The sequence below is a fragment of the Oryx dammah genome, unplaced genomic scaffold (genome assembly GCF_014754425.2).
Source record: "Oryx dammah isolate SB20612 unplaced genomic scaffold, SCBI_Odam_1.1 HiC_scaffold_24, whole genome shotgun sequence".
In the NCBI taxonomy this organism is placed as follows: Eukaryota; Metazoa; Chordata; class Mammalia; order Artiodactyla; family Bovidae; genus Oryx; species Oryx dammah.
In genome coordinates, this window is record NW_024070208.1 from 15847957 (window position 1) to 15869945 (window position 21989).

The window sequence follows — 21989 nt, forward strand, 5'->3', positions numbered from 1 at the left end:
ACATGACCCCTGGAAAAACCACAGCCTTGACTAGATGGACCTTTGTTGGTAAAGTAATGCCTCTGCTTTTCAATATGCTGTCTAGGTTGGTCATAACTTTCCTTCCAAGGAGTAAGTGTCTTTTAATTTCATGGCTGCAATCACCATCTGCAGTGATTTTGTGGCCCAAAGAAATAAAGTCTGACACTGGTTCCCCATCTGTTTGCCATGAAGTGATGGGACCGGATGCAATGATCTTAGTTTTCTGAATATTGTAGTATTTGTTTAGTCCTCACCACAGCCCCACCCCAGGTTGCACAATGGTAAAGAATCTGCCTGCCAATGCAGGTAGACCCAAGGGACTCAAGTTCGATCCCTGGGTGGGGAAGATCCCCTGGAGGAGGAAATGGCAACCCACTCCAGTATTCTTGCCTAGGAAATTCCCCTGGGCAGAGGATCCCTGGCATGCTGCAGTCTGTGAGGTCACAAAGATTCGGACACAACTGAGTGTGCATGTGCACGCACACACACACAACCCCAGGGAAGCAGAAACTCTTCCTGTCCCCATTTTACAGATGGGAACACCAAGGCAGAAGATAAAGCGGCTGCCCTGCAGCACACAGCTGTCTGGGTGGAGCAGCTGAGATTCACACCCCGGCACCCTGGCTCTGGGGTCCCTGTTCTCCATCACAGCCTGACCAGTCACTTCACTGCCAGGCCTCTTCAGCGTCACGTGGCTTGCTTCTGTGAATGTCAATGGCTGAAGTGGAGGGGATTCCGGAAAGCACTCCCTCTGTGGATTGGCGTAGTGGGGTGGTCCTGGCAGATGCTGAGCCTCTGAAAGCGTGAAGCATGATACAGAGGGGCTGGTGGAGGATGGAAGTGGGGAGCCGACCTCACCAGGTGGAGGGGGTGCCCCTGTACGGAGCCCCAGTCCTCAAGTTATAACCTATGTCTTCCCTGCACGCTAGAGCAGGTTTCATTCCTGCTTCTCAGTGTAACCCAGCCAGCCTTGCGCTTTCTTTGTATCTAGTGTCAACCCACTTCCCCGCTGGAGGTCAGTGACCGCCTTCCCCCAGTCATCCTTTGGGGCGGATGTAGGGGACGAAGACTGTGAACCAGAGCTTGTGTGTTCCCTGCCCCGCAGGGGTGTCTACAGAGCGGAGCACACAGAGGCTTCTGTCCACGGCTCTCGCAGTGACCATCTAGTGTGGGTCAAGCCCTGTGGCAGGAGTTCCACAAATATTCACCACACGATCATTTGGAGGTTGGAATACACCTGAGTGAGGAAGATGGCAATTTCCTTGCGGCGTTCACGCACCTCTTCACTACAAGCGATGCCCAGGGCCCTTGGCCGTCTTTCCCCACGCTAACCTTTCTAGACTCAGCTGGCCCCTGCTCTTTCCACAGTTCTGGGTGCCCAGGGCTCTGGATCCTGGGGCTCATCTCTCAGCTTGTGAGTGGCATGAATGGCAAAGGGGAATAGTATTGGGAGGTCCTTTGTGTGTGACTCCTAGGAGACTGCCCCTTCTCGGAGGTCTTGCTCCCTGCACCCCTACCCACTCTCACCCCTGCTCCCAGGCTTTGGGATTACAAAGGCTACGAAGCGTCAACCCACAGCATGAATTTTCACCCTGATTTATCGGAAAAAAAAAAAAAAACTTTTACCTTGCTCTAAGACCAGGCAGGGTTTGTGAAGAATGAGCCTTGAAGTCTGCTGGAAAAAATAAAAGAAAGACAATGTTAGGGGAGAAAAAGGAAACTGTCTTCTGTTAAAAAACCTGTCATTAATGATGTGATGCTGGGTTTGAGGTGGAGAAGCCCTGCTTTACAGAATTTTTGTTTTGTTTTTTGTTGTTGTTCTCTCTCTTAATCATTTCCTTTAGAAATTATGAGGTTAAAATTTTTATAAAATTAGAACTCAAGAAGGTAATTTTCATGAAATTGTGGATTTGGGACATCCAGGTTTGCTTTGTTAATCTTTTGGGTTATCATAGAGTCCCCCCTCTGTCACAGGATGAAGGATATTTTTTTCTATACAGGAAAGAGGCTGAGGTTCAGAGGACATAAATATTTAACTTTACAAATTCTATTTGTGTCATTTAATCACCTGACTATTGGGTTTGAATGATATGACATCAAGAATTTCAGGTACAATTGGGATAAAATAGAGCATCGGTTCTAGTAATAGAGGATGGCACAGTGGAAGTGTAAAGAAATGAGAATCAGAAAATTTGAATGGGAAACTTAAATGTTCAACACTTATCCATAGTTCACCCATGAGATAGGCTACTACTGAGGAATATTACTTGGCTATTAAAATGATATCTACAGGGACTTCCCTGGTGGTCCAGTGGTTAAGAGTCCCCCTTCTAGTGCAGGGGGTGTGAGTTCGATCCCTGGTCGGGGGGCTAAGATCCCACCCCGCCCGCATAACTGGAGAAGACTGCCTGCCACAGTGGAAGATCCCGCGTGACACAATCGAGACCCGACACAGCCAAAGCAAATAACAATAATAAGTCAATACTAAAAAATAAAACGATGGCTACAAACATTAAGCAATATGGCCAAAGGTGAAGGTCACAGTACTAAGTAACAAAAGTTAAATACAAGCTTGTATATACAGCGTATTTGAAATGGTAAAATCAAGACAAAACAAGGACCACTACCACCAGCAAACACGCGAGAAATGAGAGCAGGAGGGACAGAATAAAAACTGCTAAAATGTGAATCAGCCTTATTTATATTCGGATGTTGGTAGGTTGGGTGATGTCTTTCTACTTTTCACATTTTCCACGAGAAAATGGACAGAAGTAGATTTTGCTTCATTTTATGTTACTCCTCTCAAATTAAAATAGGCATATAATTTATGAAAAAGCAGAAACAAAGGATGAAAGGAGGGGAGAAAGGAGAAAAAGAGAAGAGATTAGAAGAGAAAGAGAAGGCTTGGGAGCATCTCCTGACTCTTAGTTATTTTCCATGGCCTTGGAGAAGTCACATACCCTCTCTCAGACTTCAGGATCCTCATTTGTAAAAGGAGGAGGGAGGTAAAGAGTGACTGAAGACTTGATGGAAATAAAGACTGAAATGTACACTGTATACCCTATGTCACTGGACTGTATTCCTAACCTTCAGGACAATACAGGCATAGAGAATGATGCTGTTTGTATGGGAGCAGCGTGGGGGCTGGGGGAACTGGAGACCCAGCATCTCTCCCCAGTAGTGGCTGACTCAACGCACCCTGATTGGGAAGCTCTGGCTTATTTGTGAACTTTGCTGCTTGACAAGTTGTCTGTCTCCCCTGTCTCTGCCTTATCAGTATATCTCAAGCCTTTCTTTTTAAATACACAGAATTGCTAAGTTCCCCATTTAGAAATGGTCCCTGGGATGCCAACTCTCACCTGGAAACAGCAACCAAATTATAGCATTTAAGTCAAACAGCATTCAGAGCCGCCCAAGAGGAGCTAGCTAGAGGTAAGAAAATCAAATCCCGTGGATTGTGTGTCTCAAAATGTCATTAAGTAGAAACATTATGAATCAATATACTGTGACATCCCTACAGCATCATTTGTCGCAGAGCAGAGTTCATCTTTAGGAAGGTCTTCCCAGTTGGCGCTAGTGGTAAAGAACCCGCCCGCCAGTGCAGGAGATGTGAGAGACTCGGGTCCATCCCAGGGTCGGGAAGATCCCCTGGAGGAGGGCATGGCAACCCACTCCAGCATTCTTGCCTGGAGAATCCCACGGACAGAGGAGCATATCATAGGAAGGTCTTAGGTTCTAAATAAACAAAAGGGACCACGTTGTGGGGTGGTTTCCTGTTCTATGACAGCATGTCAGAAATGTAGATTGTATTTCTTCCTTCTAGAACCTTCCTGCACCTTGTGAGATCAGACATGCCTTTTTACACCTGACAATTGTGTGGTGTGGGAGTGCTTTCCAAGCATTTTCAGAATGAAAATGAAAGAACATTGCCACAGTCACAGGGTATTTTTTCACATGGCAAAAGTGAAACCTGGAAGAGGTAATCGACATGCCCAAGTCCAAGACCCACACTTGTGCTGGATCTTCTAACTCTGACACCCCCGGGTTCACACCCATGCTTCACAAAAAAGATCTGGAACCTCCCAGTTCAAATCCAGGGAGATCCGTCACACGTGACTATTGATTATTCAGCAACAGTTGATGCTGCATTAATATTCAATTTGCTCATCCAATTTTATTGGATTTTCTCACAAACTATGGAGAAAATCATCCCTTTAAAGAAGAGAGGGGATGGGGGTTGTTGGTCTGACCCTACACTGATTGGTCCAGGGCAATGAGAGTCTGTGAAATTGACCTGCCTGCAGAGTAGTTGGCTGGGGACAGATTCCTCCCACACCCTAGTTCATTGCATTTTCTCTTGTCTTTCCGTTATGTCCATTTTACAAAAGAGAGCAATGTGGCCAGGGGATGTTACCTACCCGTCACAAGTCAGTGGTAAAGGGGATGATAATATATTATAATAATAGCTAATACTTACATAGGTCATATGCTGAAAATGCTATATGACTGGCATAGCTCATAATGCTTTACATAATTTAACCCCTTTAATCTTCACATAAGGTAGGTCTAGTGTTATCCCTACAGGCCTTCCTGGTAGCTCAACTAGTAAAGAATCTGCCTGCAATGCAGGAGACCCTGGTTGAATCCCTGGGTCGCGAAGGTCCCCTGGAGAAGGGATAGGCTACCCACTGCAGTGTTCTTGGGCTTTCTTGCTAGCTCAGACAGTAAAGAATCCATCTACAATGCGGGAGACCTGGGTTGGGAATATCCCCTGGAGAAGGGATAGGCTACCTACTCCAGTATTTTTGCCTGGAGAATTCCATGGACAGAGGAGCCTGGTAGGCTACAGTCTGTGGGGTCACAGAGTCAGACACGACTGAGCAACTTTCAATGTTATCCTTAATTTACAGCTAAGAAAACTAAGACCAGTTAAGTGACTTGCCCAAACTCATGCAAGATAAATGGGAGAGAACTGGTGTTCACACCTATGCAGTCAAGCTCTTGAGAGAGGAAGAAAGAAGTGCTCTTTGTGACAGGTCCACATCTGCCACCAAATCAATAAATGGCATCAGGCTCCCTCCTCCTCTCCTGATGCTGCGGCAGACATCACTAGCGGATCGTGGCACTCTCTCCTTCTGAGGCCAGATGAGGTATCAGAATCCATCTCATGACAGTGCTTCACCACTGACCTCTAATAATTCATCCATTAGCCTGGGATATGGAAGCCTATTTGTCATTGTGGGTTCATTTTATAGACACTGATTAATTAATTCACAATGCTGTTTTTAAAAATAAATATGAGTGATTGGGATTGACATATACAAACTACTATATGTAAAGTAGTTAATTAATAAGGACCTATGGATAGCACAGTGAACTCAAAACTCTGTAATGGCCTATATGGAAAAGAATCTAAAAGAGTGGACATATGTGTACGTATAACTGATCCACGCGGTATGCCTGAAACTAATACAACATTGTAAATCAACCATACCCCACTATAAAAATTAAAAATCAAAATGAAAACAAAAAAAGGCAAGAAAAAATGTGTTTGTGTATGTGTGTGTCTATATATACACCTGGCTTTGTGAAATGAATGAAATTGAACTTGATCCAATTTGCATTTACTGAACATCTGTTATGAGTCAGGAAAGCACTCTTGTTTGACACTGAGGTTCAAAACAAAGGATAAACAGTTACATCTTTAAGGTCTTGGGGAGAAATTCTGCATAAAGAAATCGTGATGTAAATTCTTTTGAAAATTAAACAGCCTCTTGTAAACCCCTTTAACTTAACCTGGTTTGTACAGTCTGGCTTGGTACCCTGAGTTTTCATAGACTAAGACATGCTCGCATGTGCCTTTAAAGGCATTGTAGTATTCTCCTACAGTTTTGTATTTTTTTTCAGTGCCTCACCAATATTTGCTAGCAGGGCATTTATTTTCAAAGCTTTTGCTTTACACACAGTTCCATTCACTCGACAGCATTCTATTTGTCCTACTCTGGTGGGTAATATATTTACGAAGGTCCGACACAGAGCGGGGACATGTGAAGAATGCTTGATTCATACTGTGCAAAAGAAATGGCTTGAATGCTGTTTTTCAGTATTAGAATTACCCTTGGTACTTGAAGAACAGGGCTGTTAGGATCCTGAGAGGGAGCTCAGTGGTGCAGACACACAGAAGAGAATTTCCCCGCAAGAGGAACGACCTCTCCACTGTACTGACTAAACTGCTGAGGGCAGTATGAACGTGTTGATGCATCTGTCATGATTTGGTGGATAGGATGTAAAGGTGAAGCACCGGCGTGGCTGCCGAAACCACCCAGCTTTTAGGATGTGGGTTGTGCGCAGTCAGATTGGGATTTAAAGATTCAAGCTGCCTGAGATGGTTGCTTGTTCCAGAAAATAGTTCTAGGTCAGCGTTAAGGTGATGCAGATGACCTGGATTTTCAACTTTCTGTTGCTGGTTGGATAGGGCCATGAAGTCATAACGTCAAGGGAAGACACGGTGTGGCCTGTGAATAAATGCATGTTACCCACTTGGAGCAATAGCACAAGGAGACCACTGCCCAAATGATAAAACCCAACTTAAGGAAAAGTTGCCAACTGCAGAAATGGTACAGGAAAAATGTGAGCCTTAGGATAAGAGAAATCACTCCAAAGTCACTCCAGTACTTTGGCCACCTCATGCGAAGAGTTGACTCATTGGAAAAGACTCTGATGCTGGGAGGGATTGGGGGCAGGAGGAGAAGGAGACGACAGAGGATGAGATGGCTGGATGGCATCACTGACTCGATGGACTTGAGTCTGAGTGAACTCCGGGAGATGGTGATGGACAGGGAGGCCTGGCATGCTGCGATTCATGGGGTCGCAAAGAGTCGGACACGACTGAGCGACTGATCTGAACTGAACTGAACTGAAATACCCACCAGCAGGGTAAGATGATGCCTTCCAGGGTCTGAATGGGCACCCAGGGAAGCATCCTAGTCTTTGCTCACTTGGTAACACATTATGGAAATGTGTTCTAGAAAATAATTGGAGCTCATTAATAAAATTTAGCTATAAGGATATTTATCAACATGCTGTTTTAAAAGGTAACAGAAAACAGAAGCAATAAATGATTAGTAATGGGAAACCAATGAAAAATATTATGGTTTGGGGAAGTCCCTGGCGGTCCAGTGGTCAGGATTTGGTGCTTGCACTGCCAGGGCTGTGGGTTCAGCCCCTGGTCAGGGAACTAAGATCCTGCAAGTCGTACAGTGGGGCCAAAAAAAATTACGGTTTAAAATATAATACAATGTGATGTAGCCATTAAAACGACGTGTAGGAAATTGAAAGTGTGAAATGATACTCCTATAAATATGTAATATTTATATGTAATTATGATATAGAAGGGGCTTCCCTGGTAGCTCAGCTGGTAAAGAATCCGCTTGCAATGCAGGAGACCCCAGTTTGATTCCTGGGTCGGGAGGATCCCCTGGAGAAGGGAGAGGCACTCCAGTATTCTTGGGCTTCCCTGGTGGCTCAGATGGTAAAGAATCTGCCTGCAATGCGGGAGACCTGGGTTCAGTCCCGCGGCTGGGAAGATCCCCTGGAGGAGGGCATGGCAACCCACTCCAGTATTTTTGTCTGGAGTATCCCCATGGACAGAGGAGTCTGGCGGGCTACATCCATAGGCTAAATTTTATTAATGAGCTCTAATTATTTTCTAGAACACATTTCCATAATGTGTTACCAAGTCAACAAGTCATCCAACACAACTGAGCGATTAAGCACAGCACAGCAGATGATATAGAAATAAATATGCCTTAAAGGGCAGGTTACAAGCACTATACAGTGTCTGGGGAGGACATAATCAAAGTGCGAAAGTGATTATCATCTCTGGATGGGAGTGGATTTTTTTGGCTACACAGCACGTGGCCTCTTAGTTCTCCAACCAGAGATTGAACCCACGGCCCCTGCAGTGGAGGTGTGGAATCTTCGCCAGTGGACCACCGGGGAAGACCCTGAATAAGACTGATTTTTGCTTTTGCTTTTTTCTTTTTACTTGTATACAGTTTCTCAGATGTCCACCATGCACATGTATTACTTGTGCAACAAGGAAAGGAAAAGATACAAATTAGGGGGTGTGTTCTGTTAGTCTAGTTTTGCTTTTTATGAACAGAGGCTTCCCATTGGATCATCAGGTCTCCCTGTCTGCTTGGTAGGCTCAGGGCTTGGGGGCGCAGCTATTGAAGTCATGAGTAGGTTGGTCAAAAATGATTCATGAGGCTGTCAGCATGGTGAATAGGACTGATCATTTGTGCTTTGGCTTTAACTCAAGCCTGTTCTTTTTTTTCCTGGGCCTTGTGATGAGCTAGAACCACCACCTATGGGATGTCCTCCCCAGATACTCACCTGCTTCCAGAAACTTCTTATACAGAAACATTTTCCCTTCCAGGAGCTCTTTCTTCGTCAGATCCTTATGGCCCCAATAATCCTGTTCATACGGATAATCCTGTTCAAACTGATACTTGTTCCCTTTCAGGTAATTTGCCTCCTCCTCCAGGTACTGGTCTTTCTCTGGAGTCTCATCCTCTTCAGGAAGTAAAAGACCACCTTCTGTTAAACTCTGCTCATCTCCCTTAGTACCTTCTTCCTTCGAGGAGAAGGTCTGCGTGTCGTGGTGGAAAGTTGTGGAAGGGTGAGGAGGTGGTGTTCCTGATGGCTCAAGATTTTCAGCAGACATGCTGGGAGTCATTTAGCAGATGAAAGCCTTCTGCAGCAGGCAGTCAGTACTGCATCATCCTGGCAACCGAGGGAGAAATAAAAACCCGTTAGTCAGTGATGACCTACTGCAGATCGTGCACTCATTTCACTCAGTGGTCTTGGGATGGCCCTTGGAGAGTGTAGATCAGTACCTGGTGGCCCATGAAAAGGCACAGAGAGAGGAGACGGAGGGTTTACCCTCTGGGAGCTGGTTGGAGAGAGACCACAGCTGAAGGCATCACCTTTGAAATGACACAAAGTCAACCAGGAGGGCTGCAAAGTGAGGGAGTGATTGGTGTTTAGTGGCGCCATTATTAGAAGACTTGCTTATTCATTAAGAAATACTATTGCTACAATAATCAGAACACAGACTTGTCTCCCAGGAGTTTCAAACTGGGGAGAAAAACAGTCAGAAACAGATTTCCATACACAGAGTGACAAGCACAGTGGAAGAGGTCTGGATACTGTGGGCGGGGCCTTGGTCTGTGGCTGGACATCTGTCAAGGTCCCTATGGTTGGACGTCTGCCAGGCACGTTCCCCAGGCTGCAGCCTCTGCTGGAAGCACCACCCCCTTAGCAAAGTCAGTTTACTCAGCAAACACTTATTTTTACTCCCCAGATTTAACAACTGTGAGCACTTACATCTGCCCAGGGGGTCTTCCATGTTCCACCCTAGGCTCCATATACCTCCATATTCCTCTATACCTTCTATATTTCCATGAAAGTAATGATTTTGCTATATTAAACAATTTCTACATCTGTCTTTCCAACAGAATGTAAACCTCTTGAGGGTAGGAAGGATTAATTCTCCTTTTTAAAAAGTATTTCTTTAAAAAAATAATTTTATTCTTATCTTTGGCTGTGCCATGTGGCATGTAGGATCTTCGTTTCCCGACCAGGGATCGAACCTCCAGCTCCTGCATTGGAACCACGGGGGCTGAGCCACTGGAGCCTCAGGGAAGCCCCAGGAAGGACTGATTCTTGTTTGAAATCTATTTCGGATCCTTCCTCTCTCCTCTGACCTCTGCTCACAGCTAACCGCGCCGTCTCTAGTCTGGGTTATTGCCACACGCTCTTAACTGGCTTTCCTGTCACTGGTGCTGCTGCCCTAGTCATTCTCTGCCAGGAGTGTTCTTGGGAAAATATAAACCACATCAGGGCATCCACAGCTTCACAGTCCCCCGATTGCTTTCTCTTGCACTGAGAATAAAACGTGGACCCCACTCCAGGGGGGATTCGAGGGTAGAGCCTTCTGGTGGCTCAGAGGGTAGAGCGTCTGCATGCAATGTGGGAGACCCGGCTTCAATCCCTGGGTCAGGAAGATCCCCTGGAGAAGGAAATGGCAATCCTCTCCAGTATCCTTCCCTGCAGAATCCCATGGACAGAGGAGCCTGGTAGACTACAGTCCACGGGGTTGCAAAGAGTCGGACACGACTGAGTGACTTCACTTTCACTTTCCACTCCAGGGCTCCCAGGGCTGGCCAGTCTCTCTGACCTCTCTTACTGTTCCTTCTTGATTCTCCCACCCTGTTATTCTCTCCTGGAGCACTTACCCTATTTCTGTTTATGGTTCTGTTTCCATGTTTACTTGTTCAGCCTTTCTTTTCCACTAGACCCTAAGTGTTTCAACGACAGTGACCTTGTGTGGCCTGTTCCCCATTCTCTCTCCAATAGTTGGCTCAGTACCTGATGAATAATAAAAGGTCCCCAAAGTAAATGACCAGCGACTGAATGAAGGGCCAAGAATAGATATCTCTAGAGCAGGGCATCCCCAAATTTAAAAAATGTTAGTAATTACTCTGCACAATGGGATAAGCTGCAGGTATCAGACCCGAAATCTTCCTGTCTGCTCTAAGGACTTTAGAGAGAAATTTCTTTGCCTGTCTTTCCCCAGATATCTGATTGGGAAGCTCTCTTCTAGGGAACCAGCCAGTCGAGATCATGAGGCTAGCTCTCTAGCATACATGCAACATGATGCCTGAGATGAGGGGTGTGATGTGCAAAGACATTCCTAGTGAGACAGGCTGGACCTGGGGCCTGTTACTGCAGTGCTTGTACTTGGAAAAACGTCTCCTCAAACCATAAGGGACTAAAAATAACTGCAAGCGTGTGCAGTTGGGGCAAATGATGAACAGTGAGAGAACGGAAGGCTAAAACCTAACTTCCACTTCTGAGATGCCAGGGTAGGCAGACCAGGGGGTTAGGCAGACCAAGCAAGTCACCCTCCAACCGGTCCCACTGAGCAGCTCCCACCCTCACCCCATTTAAGGGACCAACTTGCCCCCGTCTCAGGGGGCTGCAAGGGCACCTGTTACTTGCTTTGGCTCCCTAGTACTAGCTGCAGCACAAGTCCCAGTAAAGCCTTGCCTGAATTTCTCATCTGGCCTCATCAACTGCTATTGATTAAAGAATCCAAGACTTCCAGTGGTTAAGGAATTGCCTGCCAATGCAGGGGGTGCACGTTCCATCCCTGGTCCGGAAAGATTCCGCATGCCGAGACGCAGCTAAGCCTGTGGGCCACAACTACTGAGCCTGTGCTCCAGAGCCCTGTTCCCCAAAAGGAGGAACCACCACACGGAGCAGCCCTCACGCCACACCTGGAGAGTAGCCCTCACTTGCCAAACCTAGGGAAAGCCCACATGCAGCCACGGAGACCCACGGCAACCAACCAAATATAATAAGTAATTCAAAAAATAAAGACCCCAAGAACCCGGGTTGATATCAGTAATGGGCCATATTTATGCAGCCCCAGGGTTGCTAGAGCCCCTGGATTACTGGGTTCCCATAGGATTCACCTGGGGGCGGGGTGAGGAGCATATAGAGGTGCGCTGCCCAGACCTCTTTTCCAAGAAGGACTAGCTGCCCAGCTGTGGGGTAGCTGGTCAGCAGCCAGCCCTCCAACCCCCAGCCCCCAGCTCCTTTAATGTCTGCCTCAGCTGCTGGGGGCCACCTTCCAGAAGCCACTCCCTTCTTGGGGCTGCCTGCATCTGGTGATGAAACAAGCGGGGGTATAAAAGTCCAGGAGAGCCCAGCCGGGACACCACTGAGAAATCATAGGCCCCTCTGCCCCCCACCCCGCTTCCTCCAGCTGGGTCAGGGTTGCCAAGCCTGCTCCACGGCACTGTTCCCCTTAGTCTCTCCTGTATCCCTGCCGGTCCTGTCTCAGGGGTTGGTCCCAAAGACACATTTAGCATCTCAGCCTGGTTGCCTCTCAACAGTTTACATCTTACCCTCTATTTCCAGAGAACCCAGCCTGTGACAGGCAGCTTCATAAAATATAAATCCGGAAAAGAACTGATTGTGAGATCCAAGGAGAAGGGGAAAGGCCTGGTGGATCGCTTGATGGTTTAAAGGGTGGGAAGGTGGGGAGTAACCAGACCTGCCCTGGCAGGGGTGACAAGGCAGGAAAAGTCAAGACAGAGCCAGGGTGGCGGACTTCAACACCCATATTGAACATCTTGTGTTGGGTGGTGACCTGGAAGGCGGTGTGATTAAAGTGACTCTGGTGCAGGAGGGTTCTTGCGGCCACTCGCCAGACAGTTAGGAAGTAGAGCCTGGGAGATGGCCCACAGTTGACTTGCTCTCTCTCCATCGCCAGGGTCCAGCCCCGGTGGATCCAGGGTAATTCGAAGGGGAGATGGAATCAGCATCCTAGGAAAAAGCTATTTAATTAGAAGTATAAAGAGAGATTAGAAAGGCATAGTGTAGTAGGAAAATTAGTGGAGAAAAAGAGGCTGAATAACTTGGTTTATGTGGGATACCAATAAAGCTTCGAGACAAGAAGCTTGCATCACCTACGTAGGCCACAGGCGTCTTTCTGTTCTCCCGAAGGAGAGGAGGCACTGAGGCCTCCCCGGTCCGATCTTAGAAGCCCAGGCAAAATTAGCAGGCTTGGTGAGTACCCACGCTCCAGATGGGAATTCAGCCAGAAAAACGGAGAACAAGAAAGAAACGACATGAGGGAAATCAGTCTTTCCAGAAACGGATCCATTTTCTTTATTTTCAGGTTTGCTTATATACTTTTTGTTATACATAAGGATGAATACAGAGTCACGCGGGGTCAGCAGACCTGACCCTTGTCAAAATCACGTGCTTCATATAAAATTATACAAAGGTCTTAGGGGTTTTACATCATCTTCTGGCCATGAGGCCTGCTGACATTTTATGGCCCTTTCTGATAACAGTCAACCAGAAAACTTATTTTTTCCAGGGGTGATTTTTTCTTAAACCAGGCGCCACCCTCCAAATAAAGTTGCATTCCTATAGGGTGAGGGTGTAGTGGGTTACAATCAAGAAAGGAATTTACTTAGCCTAAGGTTTAACATGATTAATCTTAAAGATTAACACTTATTTTTCCTATATGCTAGTTATATTCATTATAAGGGCAGGGAATATGGAGATTTAGCAGCAAATATTGGCTCAACAAATGAAAAACGCTTCATCAGTATAATTTCTAATCAACCCACTATACTATACTAATAATTTTCTAACTTCTCAAAAGAGTCTGTATTTAGAAAGTTTTAAAGCATCTCGTGCCTGTCACGGTTGGGAGGCTGTAAACAATCACATGTGGCTGGACAAACCTGCTCAGGCAGGCTAGAGAACCTTCAGAGGAGTTTGTAAGTTGAAACACTCTGTCATGCCCAGGAATTTTTATTAACTGGAGCTGCACGTTAACTCCTTCTCCGAGAGAGGTATTGGGGGAACAGCCCCCCGTAAAGTCAGAGGTATAGGTGAGAGCATAAAACAGTAAAGTAGGCACTCTGGTTTTGGGGGTAGATGCTCGGGAACAGGGGGTCTCCTGAGGCTCGATCTCGCCTTTGCGTAATGCCGAGCCTCCTTCCTCATGACCTTTGCCAAGGGCGGAGCTCCTCACGCTGGCTCTCGGCACTCCATCACTTTATAGGCCTGTGTGCGCGTTCTTTCACATAGGCTATCTCAACTGCTTTTTAGAGGCAGTAACCGTGGAGGATGTTGCCTTTGCGGCCAAGGCTGAGCTGTGGGAAAGCTTTGGGGTTTACATCTCTGTCTCTGGGAGCCTCTCCTGTTTTAAAGGAGCCTCTCCAGCCTTATTTTGAGGTACAACTTAAATGCATCACCTGTTATCATGTAGAAGCTGCATTAAGGGTTAGCTGTCCAGGTCGAACTCCTGCTTGCTCCTGAGGCCTGTAAGCCATGGGGACAGGAAGGGGTGGGAGGACCGTGAGAGCCCATGGAGAGGGGGTTCTGTCCCAGCCGAGCCCTGGGAGCGGTGAAGGCGCACATCCAGGCACCAGCCACTCCATCAAAGGCCTTCTTGCACTTCGGAGACCCTCCTGACATTCATATTTTTTAGCTGCTTAAGATAAAAGATCAAAATCAGCCAGTCCCTTGGACAGCCCAGAGGGCTTTTATCAACAGCACACTGTCACTCAGTGTTAAGAGTCTTCTCTCTCTGTTTTCTCATCAGGCCTTGTAAAAAATGCTCCAGTCAGCTGCAATCTCATTCCAGAGGTCAGAAAAGAAACTGCATTCTCGACACTGTCCCTTTAATTCTCCTAGAAATTTGTAAGAAAAGCTGTCAGGCAGAAATAGATGGTAATGGCACCCAGACATCCAGTGTCTGAGACAGACATCTCGGTTTTGACTTGGGTTTTAGATCTTGACTCATTTTGACCCTGGTTTCTGAGTGATTGCGGGTTAATTTCTGTGGTCGCAACACAAAAGGTCGGCTTTATAAGGGCTGCTTATAATCAGCCGATTATAGCTCGTTCTTCCCTAGATCAGCTTTACAAAAATGTTGCCTCAATCAAAGGAGGCTGCCAGACTTATTTTATTCAAGTTAAATACTTTTTTTAAACAATTAGAGCAGATATTTAGAATTGGCAGAATTCACCAAAAGACAAGGGTTCTGGCTTGTCCTGGAAATAGGTGTCTCAGGGACCCTGGGCTGGCTTCCCCTTGCCGGGACAGTGATGTGGAGTGGAGGTTGCCCTCTCTGAATGGGACGGTCTCCTTTTCTGCTTCTGTCCACGTCGCTACCTTGATTCCCAGGCAGGCTTATCATTGCCTGTGATGTTTTCTGGTAGGAAAGCCTCGTTCTCTGTCTCTTGGAAAATAGAGCCACGTCGCCATCAAAAGCAGGAAAACAAAAGCTCCCGAAAGGTCTACTCTTTCTCACGCTATCCTCCTTGGCTTGATCTTTCTGGCGGGTGGAGGGTGGGCCGTTCAACTGGAGGCTCTTTGGTGGCAGCGGGTACAGCGTTTGCACAGTTCACGGCTGCACGCCCGCCCCCAGCATGGCGTTTGGGGCACGTGGTTGCTACTCAGTGATCCCTGCTGAATGGATGCATGGATGATCAACGAAAAGCTGTAATAATGTGCTACGTGCTTTGCCCAGTATCCTTACTGAGGAATGTGCTTATTTAGTGAAGAGGGGAGCACTTGATGCCGGAGGTCAACATGGAACCACAGTCTCGTAGATTTCTATCTGCGTGACCCCTTCCACATCGCGCTGTGAGTCAGAGGCCAACTGAATTCCCTATGGTGAGGTTTTCTTTGGATCTCATCTGTCATTCTGAGGGGCGAAGGCCAGGATTCCTGAAATATTCTTACTTGAAATAAAGAGGAAGACACAAGTAACTAAAACAAGGAGATAAGACAGAGCACTCTGTCTTGACAGGGCTGATTGGATGACTAGACTGAAAAGAGGAGGATGAGTGACCTAGGAAGGGCTCCATGTTCTGGTTGTGGGGTCAGCAAGACCTCTCCTCTGGTTTCCATGGTTGGAGGAGGCTGCTGCTCCTGAGTTGTTCTTTGTCCCTCTCACTGGGGCTGTGGCCCAGCTGGCATGCTGAAAGGCGTCATGCTTTGGAAACCAAGTGTGGCCAGAGGGCCGGCCTTGCAGTAGGGCAGGAAACCAGCTGTGCCGTAAGGACCGGGCTCTGCCCACCTCCTGAGGCCCTCTGCGATGCCCTGGCTGAAGATCAGGAAAGCTAAGGTTCTGATCAAGGGCAAGAGGAGAAGGGGGTGACAGAGGATGTGATGGTTGGATGGCATCACTGACTCAATGGACATGAGTTTGAGCAAGCTCCGGGAGACGGTGAAGGACAGGGAAGCCTGGTGTGCTGCCCTCCATGGGGTAGCAAAGAGGCAGACACGACTGAGCGAATGAACAACAGCAACAAGGTCCTGCTCTGATGGCTTGGCCAGCACAACTGTCCTTCCCTCATGCCTCCTTCTGGCCCCTCCTCTGCCCTCGGGGGAAGCAGCCAGGGACCTCATTGGACCCCTGGCTCCTCAGCACCAAGGGGCAGTCCTTTGTCACCACCATTGCCTGCTTTCACATCTCAAAGGGAAGGAAGGCTCCCCCTCCTTCCTGACACGCAGGGCACAGGACGGCCCTGCCCAGTGACCCTGAGTGCCCTCTGGCCCCTCTGCAGGGCCTCACGAGGGGCCTGGGTTCCCTTGCTTGAGCTCCCTCACCCCAGGTCCCATTCCCTCTGGGTCCAACCACCACCCCTCCCCTGGCCCCAGCAGGGGGTTGCAGCTCTGTGCCTTGGCCAAGTCCCTGGTCAATAATTCAGCATTGCTTCTGAGATGCCTGCTCTAGACGATCAGGAGAGGAGAGGTCTGTGTGAGAATGGAAGGGGAAGGCAAGCAAGACTGAAAACTCACCTTGAGAAAGAGAAGGTTGGGATTGGGACTCAGTTTCCTGGGGTTAAATCCCAGCTTGGCCACTTACAAGCTGTATGATTTTGACTGAGGTTCTTACCTCTCCTGTGGCTTAAGTTTCCTCTTCTGTAGAATAGGAACAGTAATAATGCCAACTTCCTGTGAGGATTCAGTGAGGCAATATGTACACGTGTAAGCAGCGGCAGGCACAAACATGAGCTATGTTGTTACTTGTGCACGCAGGCTCAGTCATGTCTGACTCTTTGCGACCCCATGGACGGTAGCCCACCAGGCTCCTCTGTTCATAGGCTTCTGCAGGCAAGAATACTGGAGTGGGTCGCCATATCCTTCTCCGGGGGGATCTTCCTGACCCAGGGTTCGAACCTTCATCTCTTGAGTCTCCTGAATTGGCAGGCAGATTCTTTACCACTGCGCCACCCAGGAAGCTCATGTTGTTACTATTGCACACTTATTCCTAACCAGCTCTGAGGGTGTGTGTGACTCTGTGTGTTTGTAAGTGTGTATATGTGTGAGTGTGTCTTGTGTGTCCTCCTAAGGCCTTAGTTCTTGGTACAGAGAGAGGAAAAAGACTGCTTCCTGGTACTGATGGAAGCCTAGGTGTTGTTCAGTTGCTCAGTCATGTCTGACTCTTTGCAACCCCATGGACTGCAGCACGCCAGGCTTCCTTGTCCTTCACCATCTCCTGGAGCTTACTCAAACTCATGTCCATTGAGTTGGTGATGCCATCCAACCATCTCATCCTCTGTCATTCTCTTCTCCTCCTGCCTTTAATCTTTCCCAGCATCAGGGTCTTTTCTAATGAGTCAGCTCTTCGTATTAGGTGGCCAAAGTATTGGAGCTTCAATTTCAGCATCAGTCCCTCCAGTGAATATTCGGGGTTAATTACTGGATGTTTAGATATTCGGGTCTGCCCATCCTTCAGTTTAGCTCCTAGTGGCTGGGCCCGGGGGGGCGGGGGGAGGTCATGGCCCACAGGGAGTGACTGCGGTGAGTGAGCGCCCTTATCCTTAGGAGACCAGACCCCTCTTTACAAAGCTGCTTGGCCCAAGGGGATTCTGTGGTGGTGTTTTATCTGTCAGTACAGAACCTCTCTCCCCATGGGTCAGTCTGTTTGCCAACTCTCAGCCCTGATCTCAGCCATTATTGTAAAACAGCCTGGATGAGGCCGCTCATTCAGTCTCCGAGAGCCTGGTTCGGAAGTCCTGGTGTTGAATCCGAGCCTTCTTCACTTTGACTCTCTCCCCGTCATCGGCCCTTTTCAGTCCTGGGGGAGCCTCAGTGAAGAGCTCTCACTCCTCCACTGCGCAGCCGCTCAAGGGTCTGAAGGGAGTGGTCAGACCTTCTCCCAGGACTCCAGGCTCAGCCCCCCAGCTGCCTTTGCAGCATTTCCACTCACTGTCTAACAGACATCTGAGACTCTCGCATCCAAACGGGGATCCTGCTCTTCCTCCCTGGACCTCTTGGCTGACGACAGAGCCCTTGGGGTCATGTGACACTTCTCTGTCTTTCCCACCCTACATCCGCCCAGCAAAGGACCTCCCCCTTCTCACCCGCTCTGAGTCCCGTCACTTCCCCTCCCGGCCCGAGCCGCCATCACATCCCGCCTGGGTTACTGAGGTGGCCTCTAACATCTCTGTTCTTCACAGGGTAGCCAGCTTGCAAGACACAAATCTCATCACCTCACTAACCCCCATACATCCCTTTGAGGCCTCCCATCTCTTAGATTAAAAGCCGAGATCTGGGATTTCCTTGGCAGTCTAGTGGCTAAGTACAGGGGGCCTGGGTTCATTCCCTGGCCAGGAAACTAGATCCCACATGGCCACAACTAAAGATCCTATGCGCTGCAACTAAGACCCCATGCAGCCAAATAAATAAATACATTAGGAAAAAAACCAAAACAAAACCAAGGCCCTTTCAGAGCCTGTGCGGTCCTTCCTGACTGGATCACCCCCACCCCCGCCCTGTCCCCGTCTCCTTCCCACCTCTCTCCCCTTCCCCGATTCACCCCTGCCACGCTGGTCTCAGTGCTGGCCCACCCGAGGCCTTTGCTCTCCCTGTCCCGTGGGCCTGCTCCCCCGGTATCTGCCTGCCTCACAACCCCTCACCTCCTTCCCACCCTTGCCTCAATGAGGCCTGTCCCCACTGTCCTGCTTACTGTCACCCACCCCATCACGGCATTTCCTGTCTCCCTTAAGCCTCTCCACTTTCCCTTTTTTCCAGAGCACATATCACTTCCCTAACATTTTGTAGTTCAGTCACTCAGTCATGTCTGACTCTTTGCAACCCCATGGACTGCAGCACGCCAGGCTTCCCTGTCCTTCACCATCTCCCTGAGTTCGCTCCCTAACATAGTACGTGCTTTATTCACTTGTTACCGGGAGTGGTCTGTCTCCTCTCACTAGGATGTAAGCTCCCCGAGGGCAGGGATCTTTGTTTTCTTCACTGATCAGCCCGCGCCTAGAACCATTACCACGGTAGGTAATGCTACCTATTAATTGAATGGAGGAGTTCCTTCCAGAGCTCATAGCCGGTGTGGTGTCTAGGTTCTCCTCTACAGTCTTGGCTGCCCGCTGCCGCGCTGTTAGGGTGTCAAGAGCTCCAGCTTGAGCATGAAGCCACCTTCCCGCACTGCGTGGGGGTCTGAGAACACTTACCCCTGTGGGCTCTGGAGCACCATCTCCAAAAAAGGGCAGGGCATTCCTTTGCTTTCTAACTGGGGCCTCACATTTTCTCCAGCTCCTCCCAGTAAGTTTTTATTGGGCTGCTAGCCATTTCCTATTAACCGTGTCCTCTTCAAATCATGGACACAAATGTTAAACCAGAGAGCGCTGAAGATGGGGTCCTGAGACCGCCCCCTCTGCTCTGTGACTCTCCCTTTCAGCTCCTTGAGGCCCCTCCTTCTTGGCTCTCAGAACCCCGCCCCTTGACTCTTGAGGCCACGCCCCTGACTCTTGAGGCCCCACCCCCTCAATTTTCTACTGTCTACCTTCTCTTTGGTTCCCTGACACTTCCACCCTCTTCAAGGTCTACCCCCTTATTTAAGGGGAGGATGGAGCAGTCTTGCCCTCCATGACCTGCTCTTCCAGGAAATCCACACAGCCTGTCAGTTCTCCCAGATGCTTCCCAGCCATCACAGGACATGTCCTGGAATTCTGCCCAGCACTAGTATCAAAACCACCAGGGCTATAAGTTTTCACCTCTGCCTTTTCTCCTTTTACTTAAATCAGGAAAATGTTCTCCTCTTTTCACATTTGGGGTTCTACTCTGTCTTCTCTAGGCTTCACCGATTTGTAGAATACTTTGAGTTGTATTATATGTATTATGTATACATATATGTGTATTATATAATACATATGTATGTATTATATGTTTGTAACAAATGTGCCATATTGAATGTATTCATCATAGCTGTCTTGTGCAGCAAACGCTATTCTCTGCAATTTACAGATGACACCACTGAGGCTCAGAGAAAGCAAAGGTCTTAGTTAAAGTCAGACAATTAATAAATGGCCAAGCTCGGACTTGAACCCGTATCTCCCGTCCCCAAATATGGTGTTCTTTTACAATACCAGCTGCTGTGTGGGCAGAAAGGCTTGCGTTGTTTGGAAGGCGAGCTCTCAGCACACTAGTCTGTAAAGAGGCTGCCTGCAAAGCAGGAGACCCAGGTTGGATCCCCGGGTCAGGAAGATCCCCTGGAGGAGGAAGTGGTAACCCACTCCAGTGTTCTTGCCTGGAGAATCCTATGGACAGAGAAGTCTGGCGGGCTGTGGTCTATGGGGTGGCAAAGAGTAAGATGCGACTGAGCTAACACTTTCACTTTTCCTTCTCAAAGCCTCCTCCTCAGCTATAGTTACCCTGTGTTCTCCACGATCCAGGAAGGAGAGTGAGGAGAGGGAGGGAGGGGAAAGCTGGCTTTCTGTCATTTACTGAGCATTTACTGTGTACCCAGAACAAAGTATTTTACTTTTATTTTTAAACTTCAAGATTCACAAAAATCTGGTAAAGTATTATTATCCTATTTTTCAACGAAGAAAGCCAGACCTTGTAGAGATTGATAACTGGCTTAGGCCATGGTTCCTAAGCACCAGATTTGGGATTCAGACTACATCCGCTCAGTTCCAAGTCTAAACTGTCCTGTACCAGAGGGGATTAGCAAGAGATGTCATCTTTCCAGTTTTTAGCATTCAAGTTCTTAGCGGTTCCTTCAAATATTCCGAGAACAAAGAAACTATTTAAAAGAACAAAGAAATAATCTTTAGAGTTTCTAATTGCTAAAAGGAAATTCATTCAGATGAAAAGACATCCTTAATTAAAAGCTTACTGGACTCATTTTCAAGAGTCATAAAGAATGGCTTTGAATTAACCTCCCTCGAACTGTCAGTATGGTGTGAAACAAAGCAGGTAACTGTTATAACTGATGATGTCTTCTATTCAGATGGTTCAAGTTAGCGTCTCAGTAGAAGCATGTATTTTGAGTGTGCCCCAGCAGAGTGCTAAGACACCTGTATTCTCAACATGTTTGAGCACATGTATTCACTTTCACTTTTCCCTTTCATGCATTGGAGAAGGAAATGGCGACCCACTCCAGTGTTCTTGCCTGGAGAATCCCAGGGACGGGGGAGCCTGATGGGCTGCCCTCTGTGGGGTCGTACAGAGCCGGACACGACTGAAGCAACTTAGCAGCAGCATAGGCCGCCTTTGCAGTGGTAAAGAATCCACCTGCAATGCAGGAGACCTGGGTTCAATCCCTGGGTCGGGAAGATCCTCTGGAGAAGGGAATGGCAACCCACTCCAGTATTCTTGCCTGGGGAACTCCAGGGACGGGGGAGCCTGGTAGGCTACAGTCCACGGGGTCACAAAGAGTCGGACACGACTGAGCGACTAACATACACACATAGGGTGCCTTCTGGGGCAGCAGGTGGCAGAAGAAACAGTTCTGTCTTGGCTGAGCTCCAAACTGAATATGTGATTTTGAACACTTTCCTGGCTCCTCCCACACATTTGTCTAGGCTTCTTTTCTCACTTCTAATGTTAATGGATTGACCTAGAAGAGATCTAGGTTCCTTCCTGCCCTCTGTTTCTAAAGACTGTCTCTTATTCAAAACCCCTGGGGCCAGTGTGTTGTGGAATTCAGATTTTTTTCTAATTTCAGCTGACCTTAGGGTGAATATATCACAGATGTATAACAACCTTAGATGGGTCTGGGGCTGCACTGTAGTGAACCATCTTAGTATTTCTGCAGCAAGACACATAATTGTTCACAATAAGTGGGATAAAAACAAACTTTAAGTAGACCCACATCAGTTCAAGTTGGATTTTGCTTCCAGAATCAGGAAGATTCCCCTGGAGTAGGAAATGGCTTCAGTATTCCTGCCTGGAAAATTCCATGGGCAGAGGAACCTGGCAGGCTACGGTCCCTGGTATCACAAAGTCAGACATGACTGAGTGACTTTAGAACCTTCTGGATTATAGGTGTTGTGCATAAGGCTTTGTAATCCTATGGCTGTGTTTCTTCAGATGCCCTGTGGATGGTCACATCTAGGCTT

General features: G+C 47.9%; 1 protein-coding gene across 1 annotated transcript in view; it reads right to left on the minus strand.

Annotated features, from left to right (window-relative positions):
• ERICH6B (glutamate rich 6B) overlaps positions 1–8809 on the minus strand; it is a 53142-nt gene extending 44333 nt beyond the window's left edge. The window contains exons 1-2 of the mRNA XM_040266712.1: positions 8419–8809; positions 1648–1693 (exon numbers count right to left, since the gene is read on the minus strand). Coding sequence (XP_040122646.1) covers positions 1648–1693; positions 8419–8761 — 389 coding nt within the window. The 5' untranslated portion in view covers positions 8762–8809. The remainder of the gene's footprint in view (positions 1–1647; positions 1694–8418) is intronic.
• Between the last annotated feature and the right edge of the window lie 13180 nt (positions 8810–21989).